This window comes from Acomys russatus, chromosome 5 (assembly GCF_903995435.1).
Source record: "Acomys russatus chromosome 5, mAcoRus1.1, whole genome shotgun sequence".
Classification (NCBI taxonomy): Eukaryota; Metazoa; Chordata; class Mammalia; order Rodentia; family Muridae; genus Acomys; species Acomys russatus.
In genome coordinates, this window is record NC_067141.1 from 49,069,312 (window position 1) to 49,092,271 (window position 22,960).

Consider the following 22,960-nt stretch of genomic DNA (forward strand, 5'->3'; position numbering starts at 1 on the left):
TACTTTAGAAACAAAGCTATCTTCTTGGGGAGGGGGGTTGGTGGGGTATTGTACATAGAAATGAAAATACAGAAGAACTTCAACATTTCCAAAAGGAGTTGTTTTGATTAGAAAGAAATTGTTAGGAGTTATTGAAGGTAAGCTCACAAGACAATGCAGACATTAAAGTATATTTATATAACGAAAAATAGTGTCCAACCAAATATGTCTGTTTCTAGAATTCAGATAAAATTTGGTGTATAGCATTATAGGAAATATTTGTAGCACAGAGCAATAAGTGCCAAAACTTATAAATCATCTCAGGCACATAAGATAATTAGAGGAAATTAAGTTTTAGACTGAGCATTCATTTCACTAGAGGAAGAAAATTAATATGCCATATTCTAAACTCTGTTGTCACTCAGAGACTGTGTATCAAATGAAAACTTAAGGATTTTCACATATATATGAGATAGTAGTTATGTCAGACATGCTTAGTGTGGGTAAAGGTAGAACTAATCTCCCAGTTTTGTTTTGTTTGTTGTCTGTGTGCTAGCTACAAGACATTCTTACCAAAGTGCGTTCGAGCAAAGATCCAAGACTATCATATTTTAACACGGAAGCGAATAAGGTACAGATTTCGCAGATTCATTCAGCAGTTCAGCCAATGCAAAGCCACTGCCAGAAACCTGAAACTTAAGTATCTTATAAACCTGGAAACCCTGCAGTCTGCCTTCTACACAGAGCAATTTGAAGTAAAAGAATCTGCAAGAGGTTCTTCAGGTGAGGAGATTTTTGCAACCATTATAATAACTGGAAACGGTGGAATTCAGTGGTCAAGAGGGAAACATAAGGACAGTGAGACACTGACAGAACAGGTAATTCTTAATGATACATTCTTGTTCTTTGTTGTATTAAGTAGAGTGGCTGTAAAAGCAAAATAAATTTGGTTATTTGAATATATTCTTGACTTCCTTTGCTAATAGAAATTTTATTTGTGTAAAGCCATCAAAGTTGTAACTGTAGTTTGTATTACAGTGTTGATAAATGTTTTGATAATTTTTGTGACAAAATAATTAGTAATGACTTTCTTAACAGTTTCAGAAAAGGATTGACTTCTTGAAGTAATTTTAAATTAACTTTGTTTCCTTTATTCTTTCACTATTATTGAAACTTAAGTATAATCATAAAGCTAATTAAATGAAAATTTTTAACTGATTTTGATAATATAATTTTATTATATTTGCATTGAAACATTTAAATTTGTTCACATATATCACTCATATATGGTTTGAGAGATTTAGTGTTATCATATTATTTTTGCCACAGTTGGTATTTGCCCAGTTTTCTGATAGTCATTCTTTTTTAATATTAATTGGGTTAAGTTCTAAAAATGTTCTCATTTTTAAGTCAAAACAAGGTGCATAAACTTAGTCTTAGGACTCAACTTTAGGATCAGTAATCACATTTAATGCCTACACATTGTTACCAATAGCCCTTTAAAGAATGTTAAGTGACTGTCATTCCCTTCTCAGGCCTTGTTTGAAATGGCACTGTAACATTCTCAATGCTCTTGATTACAGGATTTACAGTTATATTGCGATTTTCCTGATATTATTGATATCAGTATTAAGCAAGCAAACCAGGAATGCTCAAATGAAAGTAGAATTGTAACTATCCATAAACAGGATGGTAAAATTTTGGTAAGTTTGTATTAAGCAGTAGTAGTGGTTACACCTTAGACCTTTTCAGAAGCATTTTAGAGTCTTAATACTTGGATATTTTGGTTAGTTAAGTATGCTCTAAAAAACACTAGCTCAACAGACCTTTTATTGTATGCAGATTTTTGTATGAATATCAATACTGTCTTAATCCAGATATTTATATATACTATATTTTACTCATTTTTATAAATAAAAGCTCAGTCCCTCCTACTCTCTTTTGTTAGCTCTGAGTTAAACTTAATTCCCTCTTGTTTAGACTTTCAGCAGTGTGTGGGAGGCAGGAGAAGGCACATTACCCTATACTATAGCACAGAGGCATGCACTTCTATTTTCCTATACCCTCTATTAATAATATGATAATAGTGGTAGTGCCCTTGGAATCATCATTTCTCTTACATTGAATCCATTGGTGTTCTGCATCCCATATTTGTCTTGTTTTTCTATGTGTACCAACTGTTGGTATTCTCCCGGAGACTCTGGCAATTTAGAAATCAACTTGGAATTTTTGTTGTTTTTGTTTTTTATGAGACAGGATCTCACTATGTAGCTTTGGTTGTCCTAGAACTTTTTCTGGAGACCAGGCTGGCCTGGAGCTCACAGAGGTTTGCCTGCCTTTGCCTGCTGAGTGCTAGGATTAAAGGCGTGTGCCATTGTGCCCAGTGTAGGAGATATTTTTATATTTTTATGATTTTGAACTTTCTCACCCAAGAACATAGTTCATTTTCTGTGTGTTCACATAATATGTTGCATTGCACAAGAATATTTTGAAACTTCTGATGATAATTTTCAATTTTTTGGTTAAGTTTAATTCAGCATACTACATTTTTCTCACTGCTATAAATGGGTCTTTATTTTTAAATTATTCAATCACATTGATTATTTTGATAGATGGAATATAAGTACTTTTTCATATGTATATGTGATTTTCCATTAGATAAAGTGGCATATTTTGGCATGCTTATATGTTTATATATATGTATTTTAATAAAACTCACAGCATAGTTCCATATATAAACACTTCAGTTTCTAGTTCATGTATTTTAGGCTGAGCAGTATATAAAAATAAGTGTTTAAATTTATAATTAATCTCAACCTTTATGTAGGTTAGCTTTCTAATTGATTCTAGCTGGGTCATTGAAGGTCATTAAATATGAATGTTTAGTGACTGACTGGGAAGGCAGGCTAAGCCCGTGTTTGTGATTTTAAGTGTCAGGTGAGGCTGGGTAACTGGAAGTAATGAAAGAGATCTGAACAATTTAGAGGAACTTAATCTATAGTAGTGTGGAGAAATTGTAACATTTGAACTTGATTGATTTTAATTACATGCTTTCCTTTTCTGATTAGGAAATAGAACTTAGCTCATTAAAAGAAGCCTTGTCATTTGTGTCATTAATTGATGGGTACTACAGACTAACTGCGGATGCACACCATTACCTCTGTAAAGAGGTCGCACCTCCTGCCGTGCTCGAAAACATCCACAGCAACTGCCATGGCCCAATTTCGTGAGTAATGCTGAAGTTAAAGTACAGTTCTAAGGAACTGGCTCAGTACATACGCATAAGGACCCAAGCTTGAAGTCCAGGCACCCATGTAAAAAACCGGACATAGCTGTGTGCCTGTGATTCTAACACTGGGTGCAGAAACAGGCATATTGTGAGAGCTTTTAGGCTTGCTGGGCAGCTGAGAGCCTCAGGTTCAGTGAGAGACCTTTTTTCAAAGCAGTAAGACAGAGCTATAAAGGAAGACCATGCTGTCCTGGTCTCCAGGGAGATAACACTTTTCAGAGGCAAATGTTGTTTAGCCACATAGTCAGCCCTTATCTGACTTCATGGTGCGACTGGCTGCACATCCAAAATAATCACTGTCCCTGAAAGCAAACAAACGAAAACTCCTCGGTTTATGTTTTATTAACTTTGAAATACTAGTGAGGAACCATTGTGCTAAATTTGAAATTTGACATTATTTTTGGGTAGTCTAACCTCAACTGAAGCTTAAACACAATGTGTGTTATACCCATGTTTCTAGTTAGTACTGTGCTGTGGAACTTTCCACAGTGCTGAAAAGGCTTGGTGTTTGGATAGTCTAATTATAGTTTAGACTTTATATTTAATTCTATTTTAATTTCTTTATACATGACTAAGAATTACTGTTCTAGTTTGCTTTTTGTTGCCAAACAGAAAAGCAATTTGAGAAAAAAGGGTTTTTAATTGGCTTACACATCAGGCCACAGTCCTCACGGAGGGAAGTCAGCACCTGCAGCATCCTGGCTGCTCTCCTTGCTTATGTGCAGGCCACCTGCCTGAGGAGAGTACCACACAGTGTAGGCTGCACCCCCACCTCAGCTAACTTCCCCAGATAGCTCCCCAGAGATGGCCACAGGCCCCCCTTCCCCAGAGATGGCCACAGGCCTCCCTTCCACAAAGATGGCCAGAGGCCCCCCCTTCCACAGAGAAAGATGGCCACAGGCCCCCCTTCCACAGAGATGGCCACAGGCCCCCTTCCCGTAGATACTGCCTGTTTCCACTGGACTCGGTTGTTTCAGCTTGATGATAAGAATTCACAGGCCATGTAACTCACACCTCTGCAGACTTTCAGATTTTTATATGTTACCTCTTGCTTTCAGGTGCTGCATTTTCAATTTTATGCACATAGTAATTCTTTTTTTTTTTTGCATATAGCAAATTTTAAAATTAGTAAATTCTAGTCACTGTGGGTCTTTGTTAGATTTGATACTGTTTTAAATATAGAAAGATAATTTTGTATTAGTACTTATGGGATAGATGAGACATGAGAAATACATTATAATATACTGTTCTCAGTGTAAATTGAAGTCTTATCAAACTATGTTTTTTAATTACTCAATTTATAATTAGAAAGTATAACATTAAAATGATGACTTTTCTTTATGGTTTTACTGTTTCATATTGTCTTAAAAAATAATATAATTGCTAGGTATGGCAATGCACACCTATAATGCCAGTACTTGGGAAGGCAGAGAGAGGCAGGTCTCTGTGAGTTCGAGGCCAGCTTGGTCTACAAAATGAGTCCAGGACAGCCAAAGCTACACAGAGAAACCCTGTCTTGAAAAATAAAACAAAACAAAAACCCCCAAATAATAATTATCCCTTGAATTGGTTTGAGCTCATTACAAAAATAACTTGATACATTGATTTATTTTGAAAAAAATTTGTGAATATATATATAGTAGGGAGGTCTTCTGAAAATTGTTTTTTTTTTTTTAATTTGATTGTTGTAACATTTTTCATAGTTACATGTACATGCTGCCATTCACATTGTTTCTTCTTAACTTTTAGAATGGATTTTGCCATTAGTAAACTAAAGAAGGCAGGTAACCAGACTGGACTATATGTGCTTCGATGTAGCCCTAAGGACTTTAACAAATACTTTCTGACCTTTGCTGTTGAGGTTAGTGCATCAAATTTATTAATAGCAACATATTGTATAATCTGTATTTCTCTATCATGAAGTATTTTATTTTTAGCACTTACAAGTATAGTTCTTGTCAGTGGCATAATAATGCTTAGCTTACCTTAATAAACTACAAAATAAATAATCCATAAAGTTAATATAAATGTATAAATGATGATAATTTCTTTCTTTATATTTGATGTTCATTTTGCTTTTTGATGTTTCAGTATTAACCATATGTCAAGTAGTATTTCATCAAGCACACTCAAGTCAGCTCACAATTAAACAAAATCAAATCATGGACAGGAAAATAAGTAAAAAGAACATTTTCTGATTACTAGAAATGTTACTAAGTGGAACAAAGCAGACAACAGGAACATAACAGATAGTACTTTAAGCTAGAATTTGTGTTTTAAATGGAAGAGTGCAATGGATCTCATCATTAAATGCATATTACCTTGGATCTCATTCAAGATTGTTTCCTATCTATAGTTATCTTAATAATATGTGCAAGGCAGCTGCATGGTCTAAATCTTGAGAAGATTTGTAGCAGCATCCATATTTATTTTACTTTTTGAAGATGCTGAAAGTAAACATGTTATTCAATTATTTTCATAAAAGCAATTATCTTGTACTCCACACATATAGAGAAGGAATTGTCTATACATGCAGAGCATGTCTCTCATCATTTCACCATTACATGAGCTGACAAGTCTAGCCTCAGAGTCTTTTCTTACAGCATACGACTGTCTGTTGTGTGAAATTATTAACTAAAAATGCACGAATCTTTGTTTATCATATGTGCCTAATACATACAGTACTATTAGAGGACGAGGATACTCTCTAATATATCCTCTAATTATCATATGTGCTTAACACATGACATTATTAGAGAATTATTATTAGGAATTAGAGAACATAGGATACAAACCTATGTTTCATAAACCTATCTGTTGGAAATAAAAAATTTTAAAGTCAACAACAACAACAAAAATTTAAAGTATACTAAAAATACTCAATTAAGCATTGTGATTAATATAGACAAAAACTAAACAATATCAGAAAAGATCTTATTTATTCAGAAAGAGCTTTTAGAATACAAAAGACATGAGGTTGTCTTGAGGGATTAACAGTTGTTTTATAAATGGCTCAAAGAAGGATGAATAAAGTAATGAAAAGCAGGTCAAATTGTTAAGATGAGTGAAGTACCTCATAGTTTACTACATAGGGCAAATATTAGAGATAATTATAAAAACAAAATAGTGTACAATGGAATGCTAATTCTTTGCTTGTGGGAAGGAGTTAATCCTGTTAGGGAGGGCCTCAACCATAAACTACTCAGTGAAGTGAATTAAGGACAGAGGAGGAGGGAGCTGTGAGCTTATGGAGGTCAGAGTGCTGCACCATGTTAGACAGAGGGAAGCTCTTTCAGATGCTGGTGTTACTCACTGCTTCTTCCAGTGAAGTCAGTGGCTGGGCTCTTCTGGAGGGTTGGCACTGTGATTAGATGCCTGCCTCAGACACTGCTTTAGCATTTAAACTCAAGTGTCTACCTACTCTGTCGGTTGTTTTTATGTTCTCCTTTTGGCTGAATAATCAGCATGATCACCATTCTGATTTTTTTCCTCCTTTTTGTAACTAAACTTGCATAGCGAGACAATGTCATTGAATATAAACACTGTTTGATTACGAAGAATGAGAGTGGAGAGTACAACCTCAGTGGGACGAAGAGGAACTTCAGTAACCTTAAGGACCTTCTGACCTGCTACCAGATGGAAACTGTGCGCTCAGACAGTATTGTCTTCCAGTTTACCAAATGCTGCCCCCCAAGGCCAAAAGGTAGCTTAACCCTCCAGTTCCTTAGACATGCTCCTCATGGGCTGTGTGTGGGTGGTGCTTTGAAAAGAAACAGCCAAGAGGCAGTGTTGTATGAGAAAGCAAGCTCATTTGTCTAGTGTGCTTTGGTCCTTAGAGCCCGAGAGTGACTGGAAGCTCCAGTCTAGATGCTATTTTAAAGATCACTGCTTGGAACTCTTGAGCCATTTACTTTTATTCCACTTCTAAACTGCCAAACGTCACCACCAAATTCCTGTGTGTTTTAAGCTAATACTTTCATGATGATTTTAGGATTTTAGTTTCTTGTTTTTAAAATAAAAAAGCAAGATTGGAAATCTCTTAAAATAACTTCTTTAAAGTTCTGGGGAAAATTCTGTTAAGAAATGATTGTAAGTTTGAATGTGTTTCTTAGCTGGTAAGATTATATCAATCAGAGTTGAAAAATAAAACTGCTAAAATAACTAAGCAGCTGTTGAGAGTTTCTTAGACACAGAGCACACTCATGTCACTTACCTTAGAGTAATTCATAATTTTGATATGCTTTGATTATATCCATAGATAAGAAACATAGGTATGTTGTCTTTTTTTTTTTTTCCAGATAAATCGAACCTTCTCATCTTCAGAACAAATGGTATTTCTGATGTTCAGATCTCACCAACATTACAGAGACATAATAATGTGAACCAAATGGTGTTTCACAAAATCAGGAATGAAGATTTGATATTTGTAAGCCATTAGCTATTGACAATTTTTGTCCCTTTAAAGCAATGTTTTTTAAAAATTTTACCTGATATTATATTCATATTATCATTGGCATATTTTATTGTAACATATTATAATATCTTACCTTAATTTTAAGACTCATATAATTTTTACAGTTATAAAATTAATAAATCAGAAATATGCCAATCTTACAGCAGAAATTAGCAAAATTAATTAATAATGGAGTTATATTCTTTTTTCAGAAATTTAAAATGCTCCTTTGGAACTCTAAAAATTAAAAATCTTCTACAAAAGACATCTGTCTTAGAGCTCCCATATATGCAAAAAAGTGAGGTGAATTCAGTAGATTATCTTTAGGGAACTGAAAATTAAATGGAATGCAAGAGGTGATGATTTGGCTAGGATGTGGTCTATGAGAGGTGTAGGTTTTAGTCTTTTTATCCTAGAGGTTAAAATGAAAAGTAGAGGGCTTGATCCTAGGTTTGTTCAAGGGCAGGGATTAAAGGTGAGGCTTATCTCTGAATAGAGCTAAGACCAGCAAGGACTGCATCCTTTTGAAAATTTTACCTACTAGCAAGAGTAAAAGAAGATTAATATTGTCTATTTTAATTGACTTAGTGAGAAACAAAGAGGGGTTATAAGCTTTGGAGCTTAGGCTTCGTTGTATTACCTTTGTGGTCTGAGAAACACTAAGCCAGTAAGTTGAAGACAATACCAAAGATGCTTGTGAGAAACACATGTAGACTTTTTGTAAAGTGCACTCTGATCCAGGAATACAGTTCCAGCACTTGGGGGAGAGAGAGAGGTATAGCAGGAGTTCCAGGTTGTTCATAGCCACATATAGAGTTGAAGGCTATTCTAGGCTATATGAGACCTTGTTAAAAAAAAAAAAAAAAAAAAAAAGTAAAGAGAAAGAGAAAGAAAGAAAGAAAAAAAAAAAAAAAGAAAAAAATTTTTCTTAATTCAGGCTGTCCAGGATTCCCATGGACAAAACTACTCCAAGCATGAGCTTTTAATTAAAAAATTGAAACATAAAGCCAGGCTTGGTGGTGCATACCTGTAATCCCAGTACTCGGGAGGTAGAGGCTGGCAGATCTCTGTGAATTCAAGGCCAGCCTGGTCTAGAAAGTGAGTCTAGGACAACCAGGACTGTTACACAGAGAAACCTCTTCTAAAAAAAACCAAAACAATAACAACAACAACAAAGAAAAACAAAACAAAAAGAAAGGAAGGAAGGAAGGAAGGAACGAAGGAAGAAAAACTGAAACATACAGTGAAATTATCCAGGAGTAAGTAGAGGTCATCAAACCAAACATCATACTTAAACTTCTAATAATTTCACACAATTTCCAAGTAGAGACCATAAAATGTAGGTATCTTTAAAGAGGAGTTGAAAACAGTAAAAATGAAAACATTTACTTAAAAGGCAAAATTCCAAGGAAAAAGGAATAGATATGAGAAATCTGCTTGTACTTGCCACCATCAGAAGTGTAGAAAGCAAGTTATTCATCCACCACTGAAATGAGTGAGTGAATTGAAAGACAGAGCCGTTGTGTGTAGCTCAGTGACAATGCATTTCTATAGTATGTACAAAGTCTGACTTTGATCACAGCACCTCAAGTTTAACAACAAACCTCAAGATTTTTAAATGAAGTTTATTAGCTTATGCCTGTTATTCCTGTCCTGAAGAGACTGAGGTAGGAAGTTTGAGGCCAGCTTGGCGTGTAATAGTGAATTCCAGGCCACCCTCAGCCTCAGAAACAGTGAGAGGCCAGATGGGGGTGGAGAGGGGCAGAGGGAGCAGGACAGAGAGAGTGGAAGTAGAAAGGAAGAGCAATTGCAGGAGGGTGATGCCTTAGTTTTCATGTACAACAGAAGCCGGAGCAGCCAGGGAGCTTGACTGCTACAGGAGTACTACATAGCAGAGCTTGTACTTGAACACAGGCAGCATTGCTTCAGAATGCAGGTTCCAGCAGTTACTCTGGTAAGACTCATGATAAATGTTAGTTCTCACAGTACTGGTGGTAGCTATTGCCTGATGTATATCTAGTCTATTTCATGCTTTGGTGCTGCCATGTATTTATTCACTTACTAACCAAAGCAGTTCTACAGGAAAATGTATTGTTGCTCATTCTATGAAGACTCCAAGGCATACTGAGTTCAAGGTCAGCCTGGGCCACACAATGGAAAAGAAAAGAGAAGAAGGAGTGGGAGGGGGCGGTGACCGCCAGACGGAAGCACGAAGGGACTATATAGCCTCCAGGAAGCCAAACAGTGGAAAGTAGTGAGAAACAAATGAGGTGCTCCCCCTCCACACACCTTCCTATTAAACTAGGAGGAAACCTAAGAAAAAGGATCATTTGTAAACAAACTTAGGCAAACCCTGACTCTAAAAAGTGTAACAATATAGCCATTGCAGGAGATGTGACAGTATAATAGTGTGAAAATAAACTTTATTAATCCTTTTTTTTTGTTCTTCATTATTATTTAAGGAAGAATAGACAATTTCATACCTCAAATTTAGATTCAGTTTATAACCAAAATGTTTACCATTTAAAAATAGTTTTGTTATTGAATGCATTTCCTGATTCCTTTATTTCATCTGTCTTTACTTACTTCCCACTTACCTTTTTTTATTCTAAAGAATGAAAGTCTTGGCCAAGGCACTTTTACAAAAATTTTTAAAGGTGTAAGAAGAGAAGTTGGAGACTATGGCCAACTGCATGAAACAGAAGTTCTTTTGAAAGTTCTGGATAAAGCACATAGAAACTATTCCGAGGTGTGTATGTCTGTTGGATCCTTTATATACCTTCTTATACTATGTAAAGATGTGTATTCATAAGCACATTAAATGCATGTGTGAGGCTTCAAAATTATAAAATTTTAATGCTTTCATTGCATCTACTAATTATGCATAAAATAGGTTTCATTGTGGAATATTACATACAGAGAGAATACATTTCAAGCATTCAGGCTCTGTTACCTTCTCCCGTCCTCCCTCCCAATGATCCTCTTTCTCTTCCAATTAACCTGTTCTACTTTTGTGTCTCTTAAGTGTGTGCATACGTGACTGTATGCACTTCACTAGGATTGTTTACATGAGTGTGGGTGAAGGTCTGTTTATAGGAATAGAGTCACCTTAGCAGTGGCTCCACTATTGAAGACCTATGTCTCCATGCTCTATTAACCAGTAAAATCCTTTGGGAGGAGTGGGTCCCATGAGCTCCACCTCATGCTCCCTGAAAGAGCATTGAGGGGCCTCATCTTGTGTATATCGGGGCAGGGAAACACAACTGCTTTGAGTTCAAGTGCATCAACATGTCAAGGCCAGAAGTCAGTGTTCCATGCTTCCCTTTTCCACATTTTCACATTTTTTTCCTCCTACAGTGGTCCTTGTGAGGGTATATTAATTACTTTTCCATTCAGAGTGTATAATAGCAGAGAAAGCATGGCATGCTACAGGAGAAGGCTGGCTGATAACTTTTTTCATCCAAGTACCAGTGGGGGGTGCAGTAAAAACAGACAAAGCCTTCAACTATCACCTCCAATAACTATGTCTGCTAGCAAGGCTCCACCCCTAAAGACCCTATACTCTTCCTAAATAGCATTAGCAGCCAAAGACCAAGTGTTTAGATACATGTCCATATACGTGGCGTTTCTTACTCAAGCAATCACACAAGGGTGATATAGATGTCTTATTTATGGCTGAGAATTTGAGAGTCACTTATTCTCCCGCACTTTGACCAGTTATCAGTCTCTGTGGTCACTGCTGACCACTGTGAAAAGAAGCTTCTCCAGACCAAAACTGGCAGCGTCACTAGCCTGTGGGAAGAAACAGTTATTTTAAGGGCAATTGCACGGGGATGCCACGTTCCCCATTTAACAAAACAGGAGTAGGGCTTTTACCACTCAGGCCTATGGCCTCCCCTGTCACAAACTTTTGACCAGGTTTAGAGTAGCAGGCATGAATGCCTCCAGTGAAGCAGGTCTCAAATCAACCAGAAAGCAATCTGTCACTCCCATAGACACGTGTCACTGCCACACCTTTAGGCATGTCTTGTCTGGTGGATTGGCATTGTTACACACAGGGTCATAGTTGAGTAAGACTGTTGCTGCCAGTTTTGCCCCAGCAGCCAGCACTGTGAGGGCTAGCTAACAGGGAGCAAGCTTCCAGCCAAGTTCCAGCATGATTTATCTCTGTCCTTGACTAAGGTGTGTTGCATCTTCAGCTGTAGGCTCTTACAGCCTCACTGGCCAATCATGCATAGGGAGGTAGCCCACCCCGGCACTGGATTGCCACTTAACAGCATGGGCTTCTGGCAACAGTCTGATCTAAATACACAAGATCTCTCTCTTCAAACTCTTAGGGCTTTTATTTATTTTTCATTAGCTTACAGATTATCTGATCTACTTAAAATTTTCACACATTAGTTTTTATCGGCTATCTCCCCCTTTCCTCTGTCTTTACTCCTCTCCTATCTTTGAGTCTTTTCATCTCTAGTGTTTCCTCTTCTGCTTTTATAGTTGTACATTCTGTTACCCCCTCTTCCCTTTACAGAGTGTTCTTTCCCTCTCATGAGCTCTTGGGTAATATTTGTACTCCATATAAATATCTAAATTCACATGCATAAAAATTAAAAGGTGGAATTCACAAATGAAAGAGAGCATGTGACACTTGTCTTTTGAGTTGAAGTGAGTTACCTCACTTAAACTGTGTTTCCACTTCGATCTATTTTCCTTCAAACTTAATTTCACTTTTCTCTATGACTACATGGTATCTCATTGTGTACCTGCATTGTGTTTTCATTATCCATTTATCAGTTGATGGACGTCTAGGCAGATTCCATCTCCTTGCTATTGTGAATATAGCAGCAATATGTATGGCTGTGTAGGGATCTCTAGTAGGATGCAGAGTCCTATAAAGCAGTCTTCCTTAAGCAGTAATCATTTTAGGAAGTGAAGGGACATTGATAGTACTGTGTGTATGAAGCATTAGTTATTATGGGTATAAGTGCAAAGAAAAACAAAAAATAAACTACTCTAAGACTAGTGAACGGTACTGGGAGAAGAGGTGTCTTAAGGCAGGAGTAGAGGTAGAAAAGGAGGGTGAGGGCATTTGGCAAAAGGTAGACTGCAAAGAGAGTGGGAAAATGATAATATAAAAAGCCCTGTCTCCCAGGAGGCTGATGTACACCCATCTGCAAACCAAACCTGACCAGATTCTTTAAGAGAAGAAAAGAATTAAAAAAAAAAAAAAAATCAGTGCAGAGCAGGGACAAGTTAGTCTGCTAAGTGACATTGGATATTAAACAATGATTAGATGTAGAAAGAGCTGGATTGAAATATACAGTATGTAAATTGACTGGCCTGATGTTACATTCCTTTTGAACTCTCTAGAGTTCCTTCATAATCTCCTAGAGTTCTATCAAAATTGAGCTTTTTTTTTTTTTTTTTTAAAGGAACATCTATGACTGCCTGATGATCAAACTACAAAAGATTTGGGGATTTTATTATTTATTTAATAAAGTTTACTCTTAGAGTTTATTTAGTTATTTTAAAATTTATTTTATTTTTACTTTATGTCCACACCATATGTGTGCCTAATGCCTGTGGGGGGGTCAGAAGAAGGTATAGGATCCCTCGGAACTGGAGTTGCAGACGGTGGTTAATGGGTATGTGGGTGCTGGGGCCAAATCCAGGTCGTCTGGAAGAGCAGCCAGTGCCCTTAACTAGTGAGCCATCATCCTAGCCTAAAATTAATAGGATTTTAAAAATAACTTATTAGTATACTAATTACTTTTAGTGTTGTATTAGAGACATTATTAAATCTTTACCTAAATGGAGGCTGCTCCCTTTAAGCATAGCTACTCAGAGCTTTACAAGTTCCAAGGAGACTCCTCTACAGTTTCATCCACATAAGAATAAACGAGCCAGGCAGTGGTGCTGCATGCTTTTAATCCCAGCACTCAGGATGCAGAGGCAGACAGATCTCTGTGAGCTTAGGCCAGCCTGGTGTACACAGCAAGTTTCAGGACAGCCAGGGCTAAGGGCTACACAGAGAGAGAGGGAGTAGGGGGGGTGGGGAGAGGAAGGAAGGAAGGAAGGAAGGAAAAGCATGAAAGGCACTATACTAAAAATATTTTATTGTTCAACTGAGAGTAGGACCAAAAATGTTTCTCTTAAGTCAGAGAGTATCTTTCTAAATTATGCATACTTATGGACCTCACTGAACAGAATTCCATCACATTTCTTGTTTCTCCCTTCCCCCTTAGTCTTTCTTTGAAGCAGCAAGCATGATGAGTCAGCTTTCTCACAAGCATTTGGTTTTGAATTACGGAGTATGTGTCTGTGGAGAGGAGAGTAAGTAAAACCGCTTACTTTCCTATGTCAAGTCATATCTGTCTCAGAGAATCCTTATTATTTAGGACTACAATAGATATCAGTAAAACCACAGAATTAGAGATGTGGATGGACTTGAAAGCATTTGGAACTGTTCAGTTACATCTTGTGAAAAAGGAAACTGATGTTTAAAGCTAAAATCCAGAATAGGGTTAATATGTCCTCTTATAATGCCCAAGTGACAGATAGAATACTATAGTAACCAAATACAAGCTTTTATGTGCACATAATAGTACAGATTATTGGTGACTTGTGTAACACTGGCCCTTTCAGTACAAACTCATTTGGAGTTATAAAAACAAAGCATATAAATGATAGACTGAATTATTAATGAAACTGATTGAAGTGACAGAACATTGGCACTAGGTAGGTTCCCCAGTTATGCTAGAGTATATATATTTACATTGTATAATACATATATATATATATATATATGATATACATAAAATTATGTGTTAGGCATAAGTTGTTTGGAGTCCTACCTCTTAATGTTGTGAATAAGCTAAATACAAAAGTACAAATGTATCCATTAATTTTCCTTTAAGTTACTACAGTTTTCTTAATTTGATTTATTTACCTATTGTATCTACAAATAACATTAGCATTTTGATATTTTGAATGTACATGTTTAATTGGATGTATACTTGAGCTTTCTTATTACCCACATTTTATTGCAGACATTCTGGTTCAAGAGTTCGTAAAATTTGGATCACTAGATACATACCTGAAAAAAAACAAAAACTCTATAAATATATTATGGAAACTTGGAGTGGCTAAGCAGTTAGCATGGGCCATGCATTTTCTAGTAAGTAATTGCTGCATTCTTTTTTTTTTAAACTGAATCTTGCCATTTTATTTTGTAAAAGTTATATCATTATTTTAACCTGGCAACAAGAAGTAAATCTTGGAATGTTAGGTGTTGAAGGATGTTGTTGCAGACATACATAGATAGTAAGCTGGCTTCGAAAGACAGTGTTCGCATTCCATCAATCTCTTGGAACTACCGTAGAAACCCATCTTTTCTATCACCTGGGATTGGAAAATTTAACCAAAGAAGAATATTGTGCTTCTGTGATAGCACCTTGTGTGGTCATAGACAATTGAACCGTGTTCAGTGAGAAGGCAGTATTGACAGAAGTGCAGAATGCCAGAGTGCCTGACAGTTATTAGTATACATTTACTGAAATGGAAATAGGCTTTTCTAATGTTGGTTACCACCTACAAGTGCTTATCATTTGGAATCTGCTTTGAAAAGTAACACTCATCTCATTGTCGGTATAGATTATTGCATCAATTACAGTAAGAAACTGAAGACTTCTTTTTATTGTCTCTAAGTAGGCTCAAAGTAATATTTACTATGCTGTCTCTTTGTCCTCTTTAAATCTGTGTTGTAGCATTGACATATTATATGCACATATATTTGTATATTGATATTTGAATGCATGTGCATTTAACTTTAATAGGAAGAAAAATCCCTTATTCATGGGAATGTGTGTGCCAAAAATATCCTGCTTATCAGAGAAGAAGACAGGAAAACAGGGAATCCACCTTTCATCAAACTTAGCGATCCTGGCATTAGCATTACAGTTCTGCCAAAGGACAGTAAGTTCTATACCAACTGCATTCAGCTTCCATAAATTTTATTTGGGTGGTACCATAAAAATCATGTAAATTTTCCTTTAATTCTAGTTTATTAGTGTTCTTGGCTACTAATGACATTTAGCTACTACTTGTAGTAATTTAAATTAAGTAACAGCTAAATTGTGACTGTGTCTATTTCTTCTTTTGCACAAGCATGTCACCATAGACTGAAATGATTGTTCTGTGTGTTTGGACACATGCACATGCCATCGCACAGTGTGGGGGTCAGGAAATAACTAGTGGGGAGGACTTCTGCTATGAGTCCTCAGAACTGAACTCTGATCTTTGAGCTTGGCTGCAAGCACCTTTAAACACTTAAGTTATATTGCTGGCTGTATTTTAACTAATTTTCTACTTGAATCTTCCAAAATTAGAATCCATATTAATCAGGTTTTGTGCATTAGTGTACAATATTCTGGTTTAGCCAGTGCTACCCAACTTTGCTGGCTTACTCCAAAGTAAGGACAGAGATAATAGGACAGTAGTGCAGAGAGGAAAATCTTACAGGGGTTTTAGATCTGGCATTTGAGGAAATTTACCTTTTGGAAAAAGAAGTTAAAATGAGGGAAATTTTTCTGGTAAAGGAGAGAGGAAGTAATAAACTCTTTAATCTCCTTGCTGTGTAGAAAAATATTCATATCGCTTTACCACCATGCTCGTTTTCTTCTCTTTTTCTCTTTGTCAGAATCCCAGAAGGGAGATTCACACTGCTTTTTCCTTCCTCAGATGCTTGGTAGTGGAGTCAAGGACTACAGAGACTTTACTTGGGACGTTCCATGCTTTGAACATTACTCAGCCTGTCAGTTCCATACCAAGGCTATCTTGGCATAGTTTAATCCTGTGTCTGCTGTAGTCATAATGCCTGTTGCCCCTTGTTTATCTGCCAGTCTTAGAGGCCTCTGCTACCACATTATTAAAACACCCACAAACGACCCAACATTACTTACGTCACTTACATGTTAGAAATGTATATTAAATACCAAGAGTCAATTTTAAGACAAATTTTATATATTTCTCTCTGTGGGAGAGAGACTGAACTAATGGGAAGGTTGTGAAAATGGTACCCCAGGTGAGACATTTTGGTTTAAAGTTTAGTTGATCTAAAATTTATTACGCGGGATACTAATTCTAATAATGCTGTTAAAATGTATGTAACCGTGGGGAAATCCCTCAGTCTTTGGGGATCTTAACTGTTAAAGCTGAGTTAATGAAGTAGGATCTCAGGAATCATCCAGCTCTTAAGTGTCTGGCAAACAGGAGCCAGACCAGCCTTCTAAAACCATGAAACACTCACTTAAATGAGTTTGAACACTTTTCACATATAAAATAACGGTTTGTGGAGCTTATTTAATTATAGTTTGTTCCTGTTTTTTCAAAGTTCTTCAGGAGAGAATACCGTGGGTACCACCTGAATGCATTGAAAATCCTAAAAATCTAAATTTGGCAACAGACAAATGGAGTTTTGGTACCACTCTGTGGGAGATATGCAGTGGAGGAGATAAGCCTCTGAGTGCCCTGGATTCTCAAAGAGTAAGTTCACACAGACCAAAGGGAGAGGTACACTGAGACTTCAGGTTTCTTACACATGGTATGATGTCTCCTAGCCCATCTAATTGGGGAGAAAACAAGTAGAATTTATTCTTAGCATTTGGTCCTTTAATTATAGAAGCTGCAGTTTTATGAAGACAAGCATCAGCTTCCTGCACCTAAGTGGACAGAATTAGCAAACCTTATAAATAATTGCATGGATTATGAGCCAGATTTCAGGCCTGCCTTCAGAGCCATCATCCGTGATCTTAACAGCCTGTTTACTCCAGGTGAGTAATGGGCCCATCTCACTGATCACTCTCTTGTTTTAATTGGATAGTTTCTAATTTTGTAGTTCCATCTCAGAAAGTCATTAATGTCTTTCAGGCCCTTCTTTGTCCTGTATACACATTCTATTTGACTGAACACTCTTATTTTTTAAAAAGATCTTTTCTCCTTTTATAACCTTTTTTTCCACTTGTTTATTTGTGTGAACAAGAAAACTTAAGTACAAAATTTATTATCTGTATCTAAAACAAGAGTTTTAGAAATCCAATGTACATTTAGTTTGTCGGTTAATAAAAAACATGCTTATTTGATCTTATTTGTATTCGGCTGCATGAGTTTTTAACAATACCCCTTTGGGTTTTCTAGTTCCCATCTATGTTATAATTGACTTAATTTTTTAAACAAAAGATAGATTTATTTTCATTTGTCCCTAACTCCTTTAGAATGCTGAGGTAAATGTATGCCTGTCCCATAGTTAGTCAGAACCACTCACCTGTCTCACCACAGGAATTGTAATAGCACTTCACTTTGTAAATATTAAAACTGCCTATTTGAGGAATAATTAAAGGCCCTTATTACTATAATATAAATAACTGTGAGTTTCCCTGTGTTATTTAGTATTTTAAACTCATTGTTTCTTAGCTTGAATATCTACCAGTGTTACTCAGAGAATATATTTGCCAACATAATATAGTGTCATTCTTTATTTCTACAGATTATGAGCTACTCACAGAAAACGACATGCTACCAAACATGAGGATAGGCGCCCTGGGATTTTCTGGTGCTTTTGAAGACAGGGACCCTACACAATTTGAAGAGAGGCACTTGAAATTTCTACAGCAACTTGGCAAGGTAAACTGTCATAAGTTTTCAAATAGAATATAATCATTCCTCATTTTATTTGGAAACAAAAAGGATTTGGACTAGAGTTACTAAATACACTTTTCACAAAAATAAATTAAAAGGTATTTGTAGATTAAAAGCTTACTTGTTGCATATTACATAATTTTTCTGTTAAATAAACACTTTTCTTTACTGAAGGATGCATCAGGTCCTTTACAATGGAATGCACACTCAACATCTTTTAAGAGGATGGGTGACAAGCTAAGGAGTACTTTCCAAACTGAAGTTGTTCTGAGTCTCTTGCTTGGAAGGGGGAGTTTGTGGTTCATATTAGGTTAGTTTAATAGAGAAGGGAACACACAGTGTTCTGTCTGCCTCTCCAGCTTTGTCTTGGAAGACATAATCTGATTGCTTAGAGCCTAGGGCCTTGAGTTACCATGTCCATTCACAGAGGTTCAATTAAAAGGTTGCACAGCTGTGCAGAGCCTGTGTTATACGGTATAATATATAACAATCAGGATGAGAAAGGGCAGTGCTTAGCAGGCCCAGCTGTAGTAACCAGCTCTCTTCCTTGTTTGCTTACAGTGAGCCATACCATATCTCACTATGAATTGGATTTTGGCATAGATAGAGCAGGAAGGCCTCACTGAGACCATGAACCTAAATTAGAGTTCCAGTTGAGCTTTCCTAATATAAATAGTGAGGGTTATGTTAAAGTTAGCCTGTTATTAATAATTGGCTGTTCAGATAGTTTTTTTGTAAAATATTCTTGAGAATATTTGAAGGGATACAGCAATTGAGGGAAAAAGTCTAGACAGTGGGAATATTCATTATCTATGGCAGTGCAACAAATTACTGTAAAACTTACCAGTTTATTTGAGATGGGGTCTGAGGACAGTGTACCTGGGTTGCTTTGGATCAAAGTGTCAGCTGAGCCTTGAAGTTTTATCTGAAAGCCTGACCAGATCTATGTCCTAGTTCACACATGCAGCTATTGACAGGCGTCCTTCCAAGAGTATATGGACAGGGCTGACTTACAGAGTGGCAGATGAGAGCATACACCCAAGGCGGAAGCCATGTTTTTATAACATAATCCTATATTATGTCTCATTACCCTTGCCATATTGATCCAGACTTTCTTAGATCATAGAAGCCATTTCATTCGCTCTTCCTCTGTTACCTACTGACATATCATAGAAAGTATTCTTTGCAAAGTCTAGGAAATTATACTTTAAATATGAAAGTAATTTCTTCATTTTACAATGAAATGAAGTATACGAAATTTAAACACCTTGTCTGTAGTCACACAAGATAGACACACACACAGTTGTGAGATTAGAACCTGACTCCATGCTTTCTACCATCCCACATGTGTTTGGTTTTGTTTGTGTGAATATTCTTCAGTTATGCCATCTTCTGTAATCTTTTTAATTTTCAATTATATTAAAAAATACGCCTTTTATTCCCTGAGATTTTTATTGTGGTCACATAGTAAAGACCCATTTATGAGGGAAATGTTAGTATTGCTCATTCCTGGACATCTGATGAATCCATCTCAATTTGTTGTTATATACAATTTTTTTTTTATGAGACAGGGTTTCTCTGTGTAGCCTTGGCTGTCCTGGACTCACTTTGTAGACCTGGCTGGCCTCAAACTCACAGCGATCTGCCTGCCTCTGTATACCGAGTGCTGGGATTAAAGGCATGCGCCACCACACCTGGCTTTATACAAATATTTTTATGGCCATAACAACCACTAAATTACTGAGAACAGAATAATAAAAGCCTTAAAATGATTTCACCTGTGATTCTGAACAAACTGGTTTTTCCAGCCCTTAGGTACAGTCTTTAATGGATATAATAGTCTCTGTTAAAGAATTTCCTTGGTAATATTTAAAACTCTGGATGGGAGAGTCCAATTCATTTGAAGTTAAAGAAATCTAGTTCAATTTTATTAACTTTAATTGTTAAAGAGATCTTCAACTAACATCCATCCCCTCTCCCTCCCTCTTTCCCTTCCTTCGTTAAACTCAGGGTTTCGCATATGCTGGGCAATTGCTCCACCACTAAGTTATACCCCCAACTCCTTTTTATTTTGAGACAAAGTCCTGCTAAGTTGTCTGTGCTAGAATTTAACTGAGAGCCTCCTGTCTCAGCATTTCAAGAATCTGTGATCAGAGGTGTGCAGCACCTCACTGGACTTGGTTTTCGTTTTATGCTTTTATCTCTTCTAAATTTATGAAGAGCGTGGATGTGTAAGCATTTGTGTGATTAAGGCCTATGGTGTTAATTAGCTTGGTTGTAGTGAACATTTTATAACTGTGTGCATATGTATGTATTTAGTCATCACTTAATATACCATGTGTGCATATACACTATAATAACCTGAAAAGGGAAAAAAACACTTTCATTTTCTAGGTAGAAATTCAGTATTTCAAATTTGAACATTCAAAGTGTAAAACTGTAGTTAGCTATTAGGGTCACAACTTTTTAAACCTGTGGAAGAAAATGTAAAGGTTGTGCTAGGAACCAGAAATCCTTGGAAGGGTCTTAATAACTTTCAAATCTGAGTTTTTCTGAAAATGTGTGGTTTTGACATTATACAAACATTAGAGCTCCTATTATGTGCCACATGCCTCACTGGTCACAGTTAGGAGTGCAGGCACTGGCTCCAAAGGAACTGACAGTCGTGAGAAGAAGTGGTCAGCAGACAGAACTGCAGAGAAGGGTGGTAAGTGTATGTCCCACTTAAACCTCAGTGACATAGGCTCTTAAGATTTTTTTTAATAGGATACAAATGTCAGATGTCAAATTGTAATTGTTTATGTTTGTGATATGTTTGATTATTGTTTGGGATGCCAACTGGTGTTGAAATTGTTCAAAAATCTTGTTTGGCAGCCACGTGGTTGAGATTCATGGGTATAGCTTCCCTGTCATAGCCAGAAGTCACAGTCTCCCAGTCCAGGTCTTGTGGCTCTCATAGGAAGGACCCTACCCCACCCATCCCCTCAGTGTTCTCTGAGCCTGGGCTGCAGGAGTTGTGTTGTGGATGTGTCAGTTAGAGATGGACACCACAGTGAGATGTCTGCTGTTTGGCTAGGTGTAGTTTTCTGTAATGATCTCCTGGTGCTACAAAAGAAGTTTCTTTGATGAGGGGTGAGAGCTACATTAACCAGACTGGGCCAGAGCATAGGATGTGCCAGCAGGGCCAGGCCTGAAGAATAGATATGGCATGGAGAGCAATGGGACAGACAAAGTGTCATGCATCTTTTTTTTTTTTTTTAAGACAGGGTCTCACTGTGTAGCCTTGGTTGTCCTGGACCCGCTTTGTAGACCAGATCTTGAACTCACAGCAATCCGCCTGCCTCTGCCTCCCGAGTGCTGGGATTAAAGGTGTGCGCCACCACGCCCGGCTGTGTCATGTATCTTAAGAAAAGAGAAGGCATGGATTTCTTTAAAGACTTTTTTTTTTTTTAATGTGGGAATATCGCTGTAGCCTTTCTGAAGTAAAGCAGACTATTAGTTTGTATCTTTATTTGTATAATGAAATTTTGTGTTCTGAGTGGATGAACATAACAAGTATTCTCATTCTTCACAGTCCTAGGTGCTGAAAAGTCCAGGGTCAGAGTTCTAGAAGGGTTTGGTTTCTAGTAAGGGCTCTCTGCCTGGCTTCTGATGGAGCCTTTTGTAGAGGGAACGTTTTGGAGTTATTCTTGTTAAAGGGTGCCACCCTTGTGAGCATTTAACCTTTATCATTATGATATGGCACTACTCCAAATAAATTACATAAGGGATTAGGCCCCCACAGTGTAAATATGTGGGGCCATACACACTCCATCCATAACAGTCCTTATTCGCTGATAGCAATGTCACAGTGCACTGAGACAGAGGGAAAATTACTGGACGTCCGGTATAGGAGTAGCATGGCTCCTCTGGTGTACCTGGATCTGTCTTTAATAATTGGTGCTCACCACTTGTTTAACTATGTTTTTGAAATGTGCTATTTGTTTCTCAGTCTATAATTCATCTCGAAGAAGTGTTTATAGGTATACTACCCAGTTCTTAAAAAATGCTTCCATTTCTGGCTCCGCAAGTTGTCTAACATAAACTGAGAATTCTTTCTACTAACTCTAGCTGCCAGCATTTCCTGTATATTTAGAAATGAATAGTAAGTTTTCTTGAAAACTTCTGGCTTCCATCCTAATGTCCCCTGTTGTTCAGGGTAATTTCGGGAGTGTGGAGATGTGTCGCTATGACCCGCTGCAGGACAACACTGGGGAGGTGGTGGCTGTTAAAAAGCTACAGCACAGCACGGAAGAGCATCTCCGGGACTTTGAAAGGGAAATTGAAATCCTGAAATCTTTGCAGCATGACAACATTGTAAAGTACAAGGGCGTGTGCTACAGTGCTGGTATGTTGCCCATTGAAACCTCTCTTAACCTCACAGTATGTCCTTTACATCCTGGCTGGTAGGGACGTAGAGTTGTCTAATGATTTGTCATTGTCCAAAGAGATGCATGGAGACTGGCAGGGCTATAACTACATTAGTATTTTGGCTGGTTGGTTAACCA

The 22,960-nt window shown here is 37.0% G+C and overlaps 1 protein-coding gene across 3 annotated transcripts in view; it reads left to right on the forward strand.

The window, feature by feature from the left end:
* Jak2 (Janus kinase 2) overlaps positions 1-22,960 on the forward strand; it is a 64,634-nt gene that overhangs the window by 32,659 nt on the left and 9,015 nt on the right. For all 3 annotated transcript variants that reach the window (XM_051146312.1, XM_051146314.1, XM_051146311.1), the window contains exons 7-20: positions 536-857; positions 1,563-1,682; positions 3,048-3,205; positions 5,018-5,129; positions 6,785-6,971; positions 7,567-7,694; positions 10,336-10,470; positions 13,964-14,051; positions 14,768-14,895; positions 15,554-15,692; positions 17,110-17,261; positions 17,398-17,548; positions 18,262-18,398; positions 22,611-22,800. In XM_051146312.1, coding sequence (XP_051002269.1) covers positions 536-857; positions 1,563-1,682; positions 3,048-3,205; positions 5,018-5,129; positions 6,785-6,971; positions 7,567-7,694; positions 10,336-10,470; positions 13,964-14,051; positions 14,768-14,895; positions 15,554-15,692; positions 17,110-17,261; positions 17,398-17,548; positions 18,262-18,398; positions 22,611-22,800 — 2,147 coding nt within the window. The remainder of the gene's footprint in view (positions 1-535; positions 858-1,562; positions 1,683-3,047; positions 3,206-5,017; positions 5,130-6,784; positions 6,972-7,566; positions 7,695-10,335; positions 10,471-13,963; positions 14,052-14,767; positions 14,896-15,553; positions 15,693-17,109; positions 17,262-17,397; positions 17,549-18,261; positions 18,399-22,610; positions 22,801-22,960) is intronic.